The sequence below is a fragment of the Sylvia atricapilla genome, chromosome 8, assembly GCF_009819655.1.
Source record: "Sylvia atricapilla isolate bSylAtr1 chromosome 8, bSylAtr1.pri, whole genome shotgun sequence".
Lineage (NCBI taxonomy): Eukaryota > Metazoa > Chordata > Aves > Passeriformes > Sylviidae > Sylvia > Sylvia atricapilla.
This window is the reverse complement of record NC_089147.1, coordinates 8407019-8423190: the sequence shown is the minus strand read 5'-3', so window position 1 is coordinate 8423190 and position 16172 is coordinate 8407019. Positions and strand designations below refer to the sequence as shown.

At 38.0% G+C, this 16172-nt stretch overlaps 1 protein-coding gene across 5 annotated transcripts in view; it reads right to left on the bottom strand.

Moving 5' to 3' along the window:
• CCDC186 (coiled-coil domain containing 186) overlaps positions 1 to 16172 on the bottom strand; it is a 35230-nt gene that overhangs the window by 11137 nt on the left and 7921 nt on the right. For 2 of the 5 annotated variants that reach the window (XM_066323548.1, XM_066323547.1), the window contains exons 2-10: positions 9552 to 10242; positions 7109 to 7235; positions 4987 to 5115; positions 3811 to 4023; positions 2808 to 2927; positions 2177 to 2281; positions 1741 to 1839; positions 1187 to 1273; positions 292 to 434 (exon numbers count right to left, since the gene is read on the bottom strand). In XM_066323548.1, the coding sequence (XP_066179645.1) occupies positions 292 to 434; positions 1187 to 1273; positions 1741 to 1839; positions 2177 to 2281; positions 2808 to 2927; positions 3811 to 4023; positions 4987 to 5115; positions 7109 to 7235; positions 9552 to 10204 (1676 nt within the window). In that variant the 5' untranslated portion in view covers positions 10205 to 10242. Of the gene's footprint in view, positions 1 to 291; positions 435 to 1186; positions 1274 to 1740; positions 1840 to 2176; positions 2282 to 2807; positions 2928 to 3810; positions 4024 to 4986; positions 5116 to 7108; positions 7236 to 9551; positions 10243 to 10670; positions 10690 to 13308; positions 13415 to 16172 lie in introns of those variants that run through there. The other 3 variants (XM_066323544.1, XM_066323546.1, XM_066323549.1) reach the window with 3 other exon arrangements.

Here is a 16172-nt window from a genome sequence, read left to right as displayed (position 1 = left end):
CTATCTTTCAATAAATCAAGCACAGAGCAGACACCTAGAAGATAATTTCCTGTAGAATATGCTGGAATCAGGCACTTGTTATTCTAATGAGAGACACTAAATTAGATTGATAAATCTCAATCCCTTTGTTTTGTAAGAGGCAACGAAGGTTATCTTCAATGTTAGCAACACTGATTTAAATCAGGACAGGCATTCTTCAAATTACAATACATCTAAAGCATCAATAACTTCAATAAAACAAACAGATCTCAGATAATCTTTTAAATCATTACTCAAAGTGCACAGCTGTACCTCTGATGTTGATCCTGCAGCTGATCTACAGTTTTGACTCTGTCCAGCAAATTCTGAATTTCACTTTTCTGTCTATTTATTATTTCTTTATATTTGGATAGCTCATCTTCCGTTCTTAAACGCTCATCCTCCAGACACTTTACCTAAATGGAAAAAGATAATAAAACCAGAAACGATTTAGTTTCACAAAATTCAGAGCTAAATTATTCTGACCATACGTCTAGACTGTTGTACAAAGCTCATGTGCTAATTTTTCAGTGATTACAAGCAACTTAGAAAAATATCCCAAAGTACTTCAGATCAAATAAAATCAGAAAAACTAACAAGAAATTCAACAAGTGTGCTTAACATTTGCTTTGTCCAAAGGCTCGAACTTATCAGCCTAATAAATCAGGGTCCACAGATATGGTGTTTCCCCAGTTATCAAGGCAATCCCTTACTATGTCCTCCTCCCTTTTTCCACAGGGCTGTTGAGCTGCTCTGGATAGAGGGACAGGCATGCTGTTCCGCAGACAAGTTATGGACAGCACAACCTCCTTACTAGAGCTCAGAATTCATTTCACAGGTAGGAGAAGCATACAACTATTTTACTTATACTAAATTAAAAAAAATTAAAATATTTATAGGATTACAAATTTAAAATGCTTTTCAACTTTTCAGCCAAATGAGGAAGGAGCATGAAGCAAAACACTGTTGTGTTACAGATCAGCTCATACTCCCTAAAAAAGGCTATCCAGAGTGAACAATTAGGCATTCTTCCTAGTCTCATGCCAGCCAATCTCTAACCACACTGTTTATTCCCAAAGAAGTAAAAGTACAACTAGGAATGGAATGCATTCTGGTTCCAAAAACGCAGAACTGTGCTTTCAGCCCCACTCCAATCAGCACACTTTACCTTTGTTCTCAGTGTTCGAAGCTCATCCATGCCTTCCTTAAATGTTCTCTTCAAGTCTTCCAGTTCTTTTATTTTTGCATGATGCACCTTTTTGGAGGGTAAAAAGCTCATTGAGAAAACTAAATGTACAGTGGCAACACAATTAAAAAAAAAAAAAAAAAAATCTAGGCCAATACAGGCCACCTCAACAGCTGAGAGGGCTTGATGAAGAACAGGTACCCCAAAGGCTTGGTTTAATTCTTCAAATAGGAAAGCAAAATCTCAAAGCTTCTTTATTTTCAGGAGAACTGAGAAGAAAAGCAAGACTTTCACCTTCACTAAATCATATTTTCCTGTAACTCTGTTTTTAAAAGGTGGATCCAAGGTAGTACCTGAAGACATCCTCCAAAAAAGCAATGCTGGAGGGCACACACCTGGGCTTTAGTATTAGACCACAAAAAAGACAAAATCCAAAGAATCTGGCATAACTGTAAGCATTTTAAAATAAGAGTCTCAAAATAATTATCTCATGGAATTCTTAACCACAAAGCGGACTCCACACACCACACATTTACCTCCAGGTGATCAGACTTCTCCTGAATTTGTTTTTCTAGTTCTCCCTTAGTTACTCGGAATTTTGCATCCAAGTCATTTGATTTAATTTCTTCTGACTCCTAAAGGGATTGAAGAAATATAAGTAGAGTTTTATGTTTCCCCTTCTATTCTATGAGTGTACAGACAGCTTTTCACATTACTGAGCCTTTCCTGCAAGTACATCTCTGATAATCCTGACCATGCCAGGAAAGACCCCCATGCTGCATGCCAATCAAGATACACATTTTCCCTTTTATTTAAAAACTTTCCAGTAAAGTAAAAAACCAGTCACTATTCATCCCAGCTTTGGAGCCTGCACAGGATCATTCTTCCCTGCTATAGCTCAAGCTAGAAAGAAATTAAAAAGATGACTCGGGCACTAAACAATAATTTGACCTCTTGAGAAAATGTGCCTACTTGATAGGATTTTATCATTTCTTGACAGTTTTTCCTTATCTGATCTCCTTCTTCTTTTGCTTCAGTTAATTTTGTCATTGCATCTTTGAGGCGATCTTTGGTGTCCTACAAAAACAGTAATTAAAAGAATGGGTTAAACCTAGTAAAACCCATTTACCTAACTTCATCTGAAAAGCACATTTCTTATAATAAAGCTTCCTTTTCAGTCTGAAAAGAATTAACAAAACAAAAAGTCCAACACTATTTTTCCCCTTGCTTCCATTCAGCTGTTAATTTATGTAATTCCATTTGACCCAACACTGCGAGCACAAAAGATCTCTTCTTTATGCACATTTTGAGATAGGAGATTTAATTCTATCACTTAAAAACTAAGATAACAGTTATTTCAAACAAATAACCCCCTAGAAAACAACAACAAATTAAAGAGAATCCCCCAGTACATCCTCCCTTTACATCCTTTTAACATTTCCATTTCAGTCTCACTGTTTGAGAGCACTATTCTGACTTTTGCTACAAGTATTCAAATTAAACAAACACCACATTAGAAACAATACACAGAAAGTAAATACTATAACAACTACATCACTCTAACTATATTTTCTTGTAATGATATCAGCACTATTTTACCCACCTTGTGTGAATCCATTTCTGTTTTCAATTTGTTCTGAGCCCATTTTACTTTGATAACATGAGAATTGATTTCTTCTTTCAGTTTTTCTATTTCTTTGTTGAGTCGAGTGGCTTCACCATCCTGCGAAAATGTCATAGGATTTTTACAGAATTAAATAATCCAGTGTTTCTACAACAAAACTCTTGTCCAGTTATCAAGTTGGCTTTTTCCTTAATGTCTGGGTTTTGCAAAATCATGCACACATTTCAGAATGCCCAGTGATGTTTTAAGCCAGTGGAAAATAAAAAACCCATTAGTGTTGTGGTTTGAACAGCAAAGTAAGGTTGCATTACACATATATACACATATATATGTATATATATACACATATATACACAGTTAGTATATAGTAATTTTACATGTCCGTGAAAAGACAAAGCACCACAGAGGTGATTTTTGTTTCAGAAGGGTAGTTTCTAGTGATTTATTAATTTTTGGATCTTCCACATGAAATAGAATTGTAAAGCACAGCTGTGAATAACAATACAAAAAGACTTGGATCAGTTTATAATAATCTCTTACTGCTTTCTAAAAACAAGTGGCAAAATTTTGGATGAAAAATTCTATTGCTTTTTTATCAATTTTTTGTAGTACAAAAGAGGAAAAACATTGAGAAACAACAAAAAAAGGCTGCAATAATTTAACATCATTGCAGCCTTTTAAAAAAAAATCTGAAGCTAGAAATTACTTCAAAATCTAGGCATCTGCAACTGTCTTCTCAATTTTGTCAAAAAACCCCCTAATGTTTCATAAACAAACATTCAGGGAAATATTAAAAAAAGAACTTCAAGAAGACTGCAATGAGAACTAAGCAACTTTTTCCCCTTCCCTCGGAAGAAAGGGACTTTCACAGCTGCACAGCAAAAACTAAATGAGAACAGGCTTCTTTTACCAAGCACAACAGCAAAAGAGTGATAAGTGCTTTTGATCAAGTCATCAAGTCACACAGCAGTACTTGGAGTACCTTAGTTTCATAGAGCTGGTGCAATCTTCCTTTTTCCTGAGAAAGTTGTTTGATTTTATTTGTGAGCTTTTCTATTTCTTTGTTTGCATCTCTCAGTCTCCTCTCAAGGACCTCCTTTTCCTTTCGCAGGTCAAGTGACTCCTTCTCCCCTCGGACGTATTTCATCACCATCGTCTCCTTCTCATGGCGAGCCTCCTCACATTTCTTGTTTGCCTTGAAAAAGATCAAAACACAGTGAATCAAGCCTTGTATTTAATAATTAACTGGATATTTAACTGGATAGTCATATCAACTGGATTTTTGTTCCAGTAGAGCAGCATAACAAGGCAGGACTCAAAAGCTCCAGTTTGACAAAGACTAACATTCAATCTCTCTTAAGCACTGAAATTACTCCTACTTCTAACAGTAAATATGTATCTAAGCAGCTGCATCTTCACAGTTGAACATCTTAAGTGAGTTATCAATACATTAGTAATTTCTTGTTTAGAAGGAAAGAAGTATAAAGTTTAGAAACAAAATGATTCTGCAAACACTCAGTACTGGTACTCTGTCTTCCTTCATCCACGTGCCAACTGCACAATCATTATCCAGTGGCTTATTTTTCAGCTGGCTCCCTTTCAGTGGCTTACTTTTACAGATTCCCTCCACCCCAGCACTAACAAGTTGTGTTTCAAATTAGAAAAAAAAAAAGTAGTAAAATCCAACACTGAGCTTTAGAATACATTCAACAGAAAAAATACTTGGCATAATATGATACTAAAAAGGAAAAAGAAAATCCCAGATTTCAGTAATACATAAGGACAAAATAAGAGCTTTGTGCTGGAATTGAAAAAAAATATTGATTTTTTTGACAGCCTGTCTGAAAAAAGCTACTGCAAGCTTTTAGCTTCTTTTGAATTAAGTTCAGCTTACAGGTAAAGAAAATGAGATTTCACTGAGGGCTGAATTCAGTACATATAAAAATAGGTATATTTTAGAAGAGTTATCAGGCACCCTGAAGTGTTAACAGCTATTTGGAAATTCACTGCTGACAGTTATCAAAAATGCCTATACAACTGAATATTAGGAGTTCCAATTTTGGAAAATTCTGTCTTACATAGCAATTCAATGTTTCCTACAAGAACCAAGTTTGTTCAATAATGTAGATGTGCAGTAGTTTAAGTTTTTCCATATTACCTGTTCCATTCGAAAGGCCATCTCTTTATGCAACTGCTGAATAGCATTTTTGGCTGCTGCATCTTGAGTTACAAGTCTGTCTTTGCTAGTTTTCACTTCTTTATTAAGCTCTTCTATTCTTGCTTCCAGCTAAAATACAACATCATGATATAATTACAGGGAAAACAACTCTTTGATCATGTTTCACACAGGCAGGCATATTTCACACAAAATTAGATGCTTCAACAGATATTTACCTGTATTTTACACTTGTCAAATTGCAACCACCCATATCAACATCTAACTTTGCATGACTAGTAAAAGCATGAAAGATGTCAACTCTCATTTTCAACAAGAGAGAAGATGCTTCAAATCAAGTAAAACACAAAGCACAGTAATTTATTACACAAAAAACCAGACTGACAGCAAGTGCTGAGCTGCCAGAGCAGAGCTGGCTGCTATCTGAGGTTGCTTCACCTTCCACCCTTTTGTTCCTACCCTTGTGCCATATCCTTCACCATGCCAGTAAAGCATTCATGCATCCATACTGAATTGGACTGGCAATTAATTCATTGAAAAATCATTCAGCAAATAAAGATGAGCTTAGTCATCGTGCTGGCACTTTTTTTAGCCACCTAGTGAACCAAGTCAGAGACCTGATCCAGCCGAAGAATAATCCCCAGTGCTAACTGGAACACTTCCCAGAGTGTGTTCCCTGCCAAGTCATGCAAGTCCAGCAGGAGCAGCGTGGTGGCTGCAAAGGCTGTGACACTGCCCAAACGTTGTTCAAATTGTGCCTCATGACTCTCCTCCTGTCCCAGAGAAAAGCCAACTCACCCAGGTTGGGGGGTTTTGTTTGCTTTGGGGGAAAAGGGGCAGTATCTCAGGATAGGTACTGTAAATTCTGTGTGATCCCAAGCTGCTGTGAAAGAGGCAAGAACCACCTAATTTGCTTTTGTTACCACCCCATGACTTGACCACACTCTGTTCAGCTCTGCAAATGCATCACTTTCCAGAGAAAAAGCTTCTCATGTACAAGCAGGCAGGTATAGTTTGTTTAGAGCTTGAGTGCAGCCAAGCTTTCATTTACATAAAGGTTATCATAAAGCACTAATACAGAAATTCCAGCAATAAAATATTACAAATGAAGAAATGAAAATGTTCCACTGCAATGTCTCTTACAGCTCCAGATGCTATCAACAGACATAATAAAACTATTACAGTCCAAAAGAATATTTTCTGAAATCACTTGCAAGAATGTAGTATCACAAACACCCTCACAAATACTTTTCTTCAGAATGGAATAAAGCAATTGCTGCATGATAAAACTTCATGAAATCATACATGACTCATGACCGAGCTACCATGGAAATGCAGACAAGGAAAACTGAGGGAGTTGCTCATACTGGTTTATTCAGGCACAAGCAATTCCAATTTGTAGCCTAAAAATAACACTTTTCAATTCAACTTTCAATCACATCAATGATTTTCAAATATTCTCTGAAATCAACCATGAATATATGAATACATTACAGGAATATGTTCCTCTAGAACACGTCAAGCCTGACACCCTGCTCTGTGAACAGATTTCTGTGTGATGCAGACACCAACAAAAACCTGACAACCAGGATCACCACCAGCACTTGGACAAACAGAAATGAGTATTTTAAATGTTTCTCTTGTAAGATTCTAAGATATAACCTGTAATCAGTTTATAAAGCCAGCCAGCCAGCTGCAGGGACATCAGCAGAGAGCTGATAACAGACAAGCAGTGACACCTGGTGTGAAATCTTTTCCTCCCACACTAAAACCAGCCTGCACCATGCACACACCATGGTCCTCCTTCGCCTGCTGTGGTTCTAACAAGCCCCTGAGCAAAGGCCTGTATTTAGTACCAGCAGAGACTTCCAGATACAGAACACTTCAGGGATGCGAATCCGGAAAATCGGTTTATCCGAATTCACTAAACGCTTTTAGACAATTTCTTGGAATACAAGAGTAGATTTATCCTCTTAAAAAGCTTAGGATAATAACCATGGGCATCCCCACCTTCTCTGTGCTACCAGGGATGATGTTTTGTTCAAAGTAGCAACAGTGACACTATACACAGGTGTAATCAGCACTTCTGGTTTGTTATCTGTACCTGTTTAATAATGCTGAGGTGCTGCTTTTCTGTTTCCGTTCGTTTTTTTAATTCATCTTTTAAGTTGTCCTTTTCTGAGCAAATTTCCAAAATCAGTTCCTGATGCTTTTTATTTTCTTTAATCAGTCTGTAAAGAAAAAAAAAAAGTGCATCAGTACTAGGTTGTTTTTGGTTGCTTGTTTTCAATCTTGAGATACATGGGGGTTGCTCTTCAATCTGCAACTTTTACTGGAAGCCAGAACCCCTAAGAAAAAAAAAAAAAAAAAAAAAAAAAAAGAAATCTATAAAAGCCTTAGAAGGAAAAAAAGAGAATAATGTTGTGCATGTGGAACTTAACTCCAAAGCAGCAAGCAGCAACCTCGTTGTGAGGAAACTGCATATTTCCAGCATATTAGGATTGTTGTGGTCCATAATGACATGGGACATTTGGTAACCCTATGAAACTACAAAACTGTAAATGTTAGTAATTTTAAGGTAAGACAGTAACTTCTAGTCAGTCTCAGCAGTCATTTATTTGAAAACACAGAGATTTTACTAATTTCATGGATTTCTCAGAGTACCCATGGAAATTCACAAACTGGTAAGAAACAGAATCCTGATTTTTTTAAGTCCTAAGTAGGTAACAAGTATTTGTGCCCATGCTCCTCATAAAGTTCAATTTTCCACAATAGTTCTAGTTCAGCTGTTTGAAGCCAACTCAGACCTAGTTTGACATTCTAGCATGAAACTCAGAAGTTTAGAACATTATCAGAACTGCTGAATAAAGAGTCTTAAATGTATTTACATGTTTGCAGATACTATTACATGGTGAGTATTTAGGCTACTAATTGCATCAATTTGTGGGAGGCATGCATTTACATGAAAAAGGTACTTAAATATCCCTTTATTCCTGCCTCTTTGTTGAAAACAAAAATCTCTGAACAAACCAGTCTCCTAAATCACAAGGAATTCAAAACCATCAGTTACAGAGACCTTACCACTTGTGAGCTGCTTTTTAATCTATTAATGAATATTCCAGGATTACAAATTCTTAATTCAGGCCACAGCTGCTCACGTATTTATTTAGATCACAGGAGACAACTGGGCTATTTCCAGAATGATGTTACAAGAAATTCTGCTGATCATAAAGTAAGGGACAAAACAAACACAACCCAGAATGCCCTTTGGACCAAATACAAAATGTTATGCAGTAGTTTCACACTCTTGAGGTGAGTCCCCAAGGGTCAGCTGGTTGCAGTGGCCAAAAAGAAGAGACATGTTTTTACATAAAGCCTTCTGTCTGTACATATAACATAAAACACATATAAATACACTTGTCTCTAAGGAAGTAATTGGTCCAAAGCTGAAAACACTGAAATAAAACTCTTTACCTCATCATCTCCTGGAATTACCCCTCTCTACACACCCACCACTTCAGACTCCCATTCCTCCTCTGTAACTTCTGAATGTCTAACTGTGCATTCTCCAGCTTTCCTGTCATCAACTGACTCTCCTCACATGGATGGGTTCTGTCAGAGGTTAACTGGTGAAGTGCAAGAGAATTCTTTCCCTACTGGGTCTCTCTCCTTCTATCTGGTTTCCCTTCCTTTGATGTCCTCCTATACCATGGTATTGGAATCTTATATGAAAAGTAGGACACTAATTTCCAGCTCTGCAAAAAGGAATAAATATTAAGTTAGAGGCTACATTCTGTCAGCAAAAAAAAAAAAAAAACCCAAACAAAACAACATTTCTAAAGAGACAACAAAGTATTAAACACCAAGTAAGGAATCATGAAATCAAGCAATGAACTGGCTTTTGATGAACAGAAATATTCATGTTGAATACTGCCTGATAGAACTATTAAGCCAAGTTCATTATAGCAATACTTAGAAGCCATGCATTTCAGAAGTCCTTCTGTAAAATGTGCAAAGAGTAGTTTATCTATACATGACACTTCCAACTCAAACAATACTTTCATCTGATTAACAACTTTTCTGTATGATGACAGAAGATTGAATACTACTTGGAAAAGAAACAAGCAATTTTAAACATAAATGAAATGCCCATTGTGGGAGTTAGCACTTTCAAAGATTTAATTTCTCCACAGACACATATGGACTGAATGAATCCTGGACTATTTTTAAATCACCATTACTGCTGCAGTATTTAAGTAATTCTAGACATTGGCACGCTATTCAATGACACAGTTGGCTATTCAGTTCCTGCCAAATCCTGCAAGAATTCAGACATCTAAGCACATACTTTAATTTACAAGTACATACCACAAGTAAAAATTATTCCTTGCTTAAAAAACAATTTAAAAAAGCTCATTAACTGTCCTCGTACCAACTTGAGACAACTTGCTTCATACCAAAATGTTGCATGCAGGTGCACACAACATGCAGCCAAAAAACTGTTCAGCACACACCTCCAGCTATGATGCAGATACTCAAATACTCACTTTGCAATAGTTTGTTCTTGCTGCAGGTATTTATCTTGTACACATTTTTCAAATACAGCCAAGGCATGTTCACCCTTCTGCACACCATTAGGGAGCTTTGGTTCCTTTGAAAAATTTGTGGATAAGAGTTCAGACTCTATTTCCTTTAGTAAATCCTCCTGTGAGGAAGTCTGATGTATTGTGGAAATCAGCTTCTTTGTGCAGTCTGTGTCATAAGGGCTTTCGGAATAGATTTTATCACCTGATTTCTTCACAAAGTCAGATTCCTCCCGTAGGTCCTGTAATATTTCCATTAATGACTGTTCTGTCTGGTTAGTTTTCGGATCATGTCGTTCAAGTTCTTCCCCAGGCAGGTGTTCTGGCTTTGTGGAGCCTTCTGCCTTTCTTTCACAGCAGGCACTGGCAGACGAGTCTGTCCCTCCACACTGCTGCTGTCCTTCTGCTGGGGCCCCATTGCTGCTGGTGCCAACAGCTGCTGCATCCTGATCCGAGGGCGACGAACTCAATTCCCTTTCCAAGACACCAGCATCACCTCCAGTGCAACTAATGCTTGGGCACTCCTCCATTCCAGGTGTTTTATCAGCCACCTCATTTTCTGGGGACTTGAAAGAGGCATCATCTGACACAATGACTGGCTCCAGTGTGCTCTGCATTTCTGGTAAATATTCCTCCACAATCTTCCTTTGGAAATCTAGATGGAGAATTCAATATATAATATCACAACACATTATATACAATATCAAAAGATACTGAGGTAGGGGAAATAAAGGCTACTAGAAAGTAAAATTGGAAGTGCAAAAAATTTAGATATGTTTTACAGAGTTCGTTGATCTTTTGGTCCAAATTTTAAGTAAATGCTCCAACACAAGTTCTTCTAAGAAAAGATGAGAAATTAGGGATAGAGAACAGAAAGCAGAGAAATAGCAAATGCCAAGACAATAAAAACACAGAATTTTTTCAAATTAGTAATTCTACCATTTAAACCCACAAAAATTCCAAGTAATCACTTCTAAAAAATACTTAATGACAATAAATAATGCCAAAAAATTAAGCACCCAGGGTCTTACAGCTTTCACTTCCCTATACATGATTTGAAAGCAACAATATGTCTTGACTTACTCATTTCACAACACAGGGTGACTCCCTGGTCCAGCCAGAATATCCAATTTCTTACTGTCATGTCCTCCCTCACTGAGCATTCATACAGCAAAATGCATCTGTACCCAGAAAACTAAGAGGCTGGATGGGGGTGAGATTCTCTTTTCCCATCTGTTTTCAAGCAACCAAAATCCCCTGTGGAAGAGCACAGATGGTCTGTGGCAGATCTGCTCTCTCAAACAGTAGCTTGCAGAGCAAGAACTTGAAAAGCTCAGTAGAAGCTCTCTAGAAGCACTAGAAGGACACCATATTGAGATCCAAATAGTCAGAATAATTATGGAGGAGCCTGGGTATAATACTGTATCTTCTTTTTCAGGAAGCCCAGATGGTCCTGTATCTGAAAAGACTACTGGTATTTTTAGCAAGCACAGGAAGCCCTTATTTCCATTAGGAGAAGTTCATTACAGCAATCCTAACTTTCATATTCAACCCTATCCTACTACAGTGGACAATTTAGGCTATTTATAAACAAGGTAAACTTTTCATTTATAAATTCAACTCTGCTGTTCCAAGACCTATCTCAAAGGAAGTGCTTATTTGCCACATCAAACTTGTTTCCATCCTTGGTTTTGACTTGTTCAGCTCTCCCTTAACAAAGCCACACCATCTGAGCCACTCGGGTACTTGCTCCATGCTCTTCCCTTTGCCTCAGCCTGAAAGGAAATCCCTTTTGTGCTGTTTGGCCTCACTGCACTCCCCCAGAGTGCTGCCTTACTAACCAACACTTCCTACTGAGGCTCACATCATTAAAACAGAGGAGTTTATGAGTCCCATTAGGCCTGTCACTAGTTGCTACCACTGTCACCTTTCACTGTTGGACACAAAAAGCAACTCCAGCCCAGCTCTTTCTACCAGGAAATACAATCCCATGGAATGCCTCCCACATGAAACCTGCAGCTGGCATTTAACCAACAAGAGGGAAGCACATGGAAAACTGAGCATTCAGCTGAGAGTGTGGAAGGGAATACAGCACAACTGGACAAGAGTCACAAATCAGCAAATGAGAATCACACATTTTTAAGTAACACAAACCATTTTTCCTTTTTTTGTTTCCAGGCAAAAAAAAAAAAAAAAAAGTCCTCAATGCTACAACCTCTAACCCAGTACAAATGAGTAAGACCAGAACACAAGTGGTAAGGGAGAGGTACAAAGGAGCATAGACGGGGAATATAAGAGAGTCTATACAATGTGACAAGGGTTCCCCATTCTACAAACAGATCTTCTCTGGTATTAATAAAATCCCTGATTACCCTTTGCTTCAAAAGATTTATGTTTAGGTCAGCAATGGAACCAGCAAATCCCACTGCCTGGTTTGTGCAGCCCTAACAAATGCCCTTTTGGAACCCATCTACCCTTTGACAAGTTCTGCTACTAATAAAAGTTCACAATGTACTACTGTTACTCTCAAACAGAACAAACCTGACAGTCTCAATGTGAAAGTAAAAGTGAACCTAACTGCAAGAAGTATTATTCAGTTTGACAGCAGGAGAACACATTAGCTCCTACTTAATTAAAACGCTGTTAAAAACCAATCCTTTCAGACTAGTGCACTTTAAACAATCAATAATCATAAGATAATTTGCCAATGATGCAGTTAAGATGGAAGAAAAATACACCTTCTAGTACCTGTTCTCTTTTGTCAGAAGTAGTTTACAATCCACACACTCAGCTGTAAAGGGTACTGTATTAGCATAAAGCTGAGGAACTGGTTTTTTTCTCTAGTAGTTACTCCAGTCCAAGTTCTTGATGATGCTTTCTCTGGAATGATCAAGAGGTTTGTTTAAGCCTTTTTAAAAGTACCCTCTGAAGTGTTACAGAACCTCTCAAAATGTGCAGTTGTTTGATGTACTACTCCCTCAATCCTGCTTGTGACTGCCCAGCTGCTGCAGTTCACCTTTACCATAAGAAAGGGAGTGGTAAAATCAGATACATGGACTTCCATTTTGGTTGTTACACGTAGAATTTCCAGTCCAGTCAGAAAACTGGGGGGTATTTTTCTCCATATGGAAGCAACAAGCGAAAAATACAGCCCTGTTAAGAAAGTACATTAGGAAAGTCACTAAGTTTTCTTTTTATTGTGTTACTTCCTTCTGTAAATAATACTGTGTATTAGTATTACAAAGACTAATCTACGTGGAAGCAGAAATACAATTATTTGCACAACTAAGTCACAGAGAAAAAAAAAAAGCCACTGCCTCCATATCCACAATAACTTAGTTATTATTAATCATAAATTGAGTGTAGGTTTTATATCAAACACGAGGAACTTGAGTAATGATTATACAAATCAGTTAAAGCATGAAAGGTAAATTATGATGATTCAAGGTTCCCTGCAGTCCTACTTTAATTTTCAGTGTACCTAGAATATAATTTACCACAGTAAATTTACAGTCTTTATGATTCCAGTACACTGGATTTAACCTTATCTGCCCAAATCTACCTGCACCTGTTCATGACACACAGATTTTTTTCCCCCCTACTGTCACTGAATAATAATAGCTTTTACATTCTAATTACTGACTCTTAAACAGAAATTAAATAATTGATCACAGGATCACAGTTTATTTTCACATCAGAAATGTGCAGACAAAGGACTCACGTGGAGCAGCTGTCAATGCAAATTCATACTGATATCCAAAAGTCTCCTGAATATTCAAAGTTTGTTCTGCCTGTCTCAGGCAACTGAACATAACAGAGACTTCCTATATACTGCCAGAGACAGAAAACTGCAGTGACGTCACTAAAGAAAAGGCTCATGGTTTGTAAGTTTTGTGTGATAAAAGAATCCATGTTGCCAGTCTAGCAGTAGCCAGTTGAGGTGAAACATGCCAATATTTGACTATTTCACATCAAACATACAAATCCATCAGGCTCCAGGTAGTATTTGGATACCTTTGATAGGAGCTCCGTGCCTTTCCAGGTTTAATATTTATCTTGTATTACCCTACTCATCCTTACAAATTATTTTCTGAAAATCAGGGTTGTACTAAGGTTACGTATACTGCATTAAGGAAACAAAATAGTCTAGTGCCTCTTATGATACCTTCAGAAGGCATCAAAAACAACCAAAAAAGGCAAATCTTGACTGAAGCATGTGAACTGGCTTATGTAATGGTATGCTTAAACATCAAACAAGCACATAGTGTGTTAAGTGACAACAAAGTGCTGGGTTCTTGCACTGCTTTGCAAAGCTCCTACCTTCACCCACCTGCTCTGCTCCTTCCTTAGGCCTGACAATTATCTTGACAATAAGGCAGAAGTGTGATGTTTGCCTCACCCTGAACTCAAAGTCCCTTCTGCTGCCTGTGCCACAGGAACTTCTCAAAGCAGCACTCTGAGCCCAGCCCAAGCCTGCTCACCCACATGCCATGAATGACAGCCATCCATCCAGGGCAGCATGTGAAAAGCTCTGTCACTGCCTTGTGACACTTCCTGCAGCTGGGACAGGACTCTTTGCTGTGACTGGACTCATGTAACTGGTCTGACCAGTCATCCTCCTCTGTTTTACAGCTCAGATTTAGTCTGACACTCGAACACACCTTCCCCATCCTCCTGTTCCACAGCAGAGGAGGCAGCTGGCTCCGTTTTCTCCCCCAGTGCAGTGACACAAAGGCATGCAAGTGGAAATGCATCAATTCAGATCCTGGTGATGAGAGCGGCAGGAATGAGGAACAGGAGCACAGCTCAGCCACACCTGCAAAGCACCTCTTTATACAAGCACAACACAGGCCAAGTTGTACCTTCAAAACCAAATCTGCCTTTTTTTATTAACAGCCACTGGTTGGTCTCATCACAGATGTGTTCTTCAAAGATGCAAAGAACATACATACTTTTCATCATTATTCACAAAACGAAGTTTAAATCTGCATCAGCACGTATGATCTCCAAGTTCCAATATAACACCTAAAATGAATAAGTAGTTAAACAGCTGGCACAGGACACACAACATTAAAGGCTGGGAAGGGTTACAACCATTTATCACACTACTTAAACTAAGATGTGCTTATCTGCTAAATTGCTGATTGCACAAATGACTGGAATCAGAGGCAGGGAGCAGACAGCCTGCCAATGGAGTGCATGAACAGCACACCAGCTTTTGAATACAAATGCCTCCCAGATACATCAGGGAATGCAAAGACTCAGGAAATAGCAATTTTTAAATTCACTTTCTGTTACTCAGCAGAAACATCTTCTATTAACTGCTAACCAAAGGACAAAAAAAAAAAAAAAGAACAAATATGACAATGAGTCATTTAAGCTCTTCAAGGAAGTATCTGACACAGTGTAAGTATTGATTATCCTGGGAGAACATAAAAAATCTCAATGCATATTCCTGTAACATGCCAATAAAAGGAAGAAAAAAAAGTATTTCCTGTAGCTACCTTCAGCAGCAGTCCAGAGAAGCTTATGCTGTAACAGCAAATTCTGACTTCAGAGTCCATCCACTGGCACAGAGGAAAGTAGATTCCGTAACAGTCAGTCATCCTCTTTCCTCTGCTGAAAGCATGAACACTCCTAACTTTTTAAGGAAGCTGTTGGCACCCTCATCCCTTGGCTCTTCATCCACTGTACTCGTTGAAAATCCTTTCCACCATGGCAGTACTGCTAATTCCAATTAGGAACAGCACCTTTCCCAGCTCTAGCCTGCTATCCAATGAGTACAGGCATGTGCCAAGGTTCTGGTATGTTTTAATTCAATATTATGCCATTTCAAAACACCTGTCTTCTCAATCTTCCTGTTGAATGCAAACGTGGTTCTTTTAAATCCCTGACTACAAAGACCTTTCCTAAGCAGATGCACTACTAATGTTAGCATTTAATTTCATAAAATGGATAAAATTTGACCCGAACTCTCAATACTTGTGTTGTAAATATTCGAGAAGGAGAAAATTACTTTGTGTCAGCCGATTTCAAAATACATGTGAGACCACAGCTTAAGAAACACATTAAATGACAACTATAGGAAACCTTTACTGAGGTGTGGCTGCCTAGAAGACTTCACTAATAAAAGGAAAAAAGAAAGTGTGCCTTGTCACCTAGTAACTACTACAATGGGGCTCTTTACAGCAAACAGATTAAAGAATGACAGAAGTGTGTGCCTGGAGTGGTTCTGTAAGCAAACTTAAGGTCAAGGTCCTGAGAAACAAAAATCACTGCTTCAAGAAAAAAAAAAAAAAATTTCACCTCAATGCCTAAAAATACTGCAGAGGGGCAAAAAAGGGCAGCAAGGAATAATGCTTCACAGCTGTGTGCATATACAAAACCCTGTTCAACCCAGACTTAAAATCGAAGTGAAGAGCATTGAGGTAAGTGACTCTCGAGGCACAAAATCTTCTAAAAGGAGAGTAGTAAGAACTTAATACAGTAAATGCAGTTTACTGGACACCAGACACATTCAACTACGTATTACATAATATAATGGCCAGTAGCAGTCAATTATTTTAGCTCCTTTCAACAAGAAAG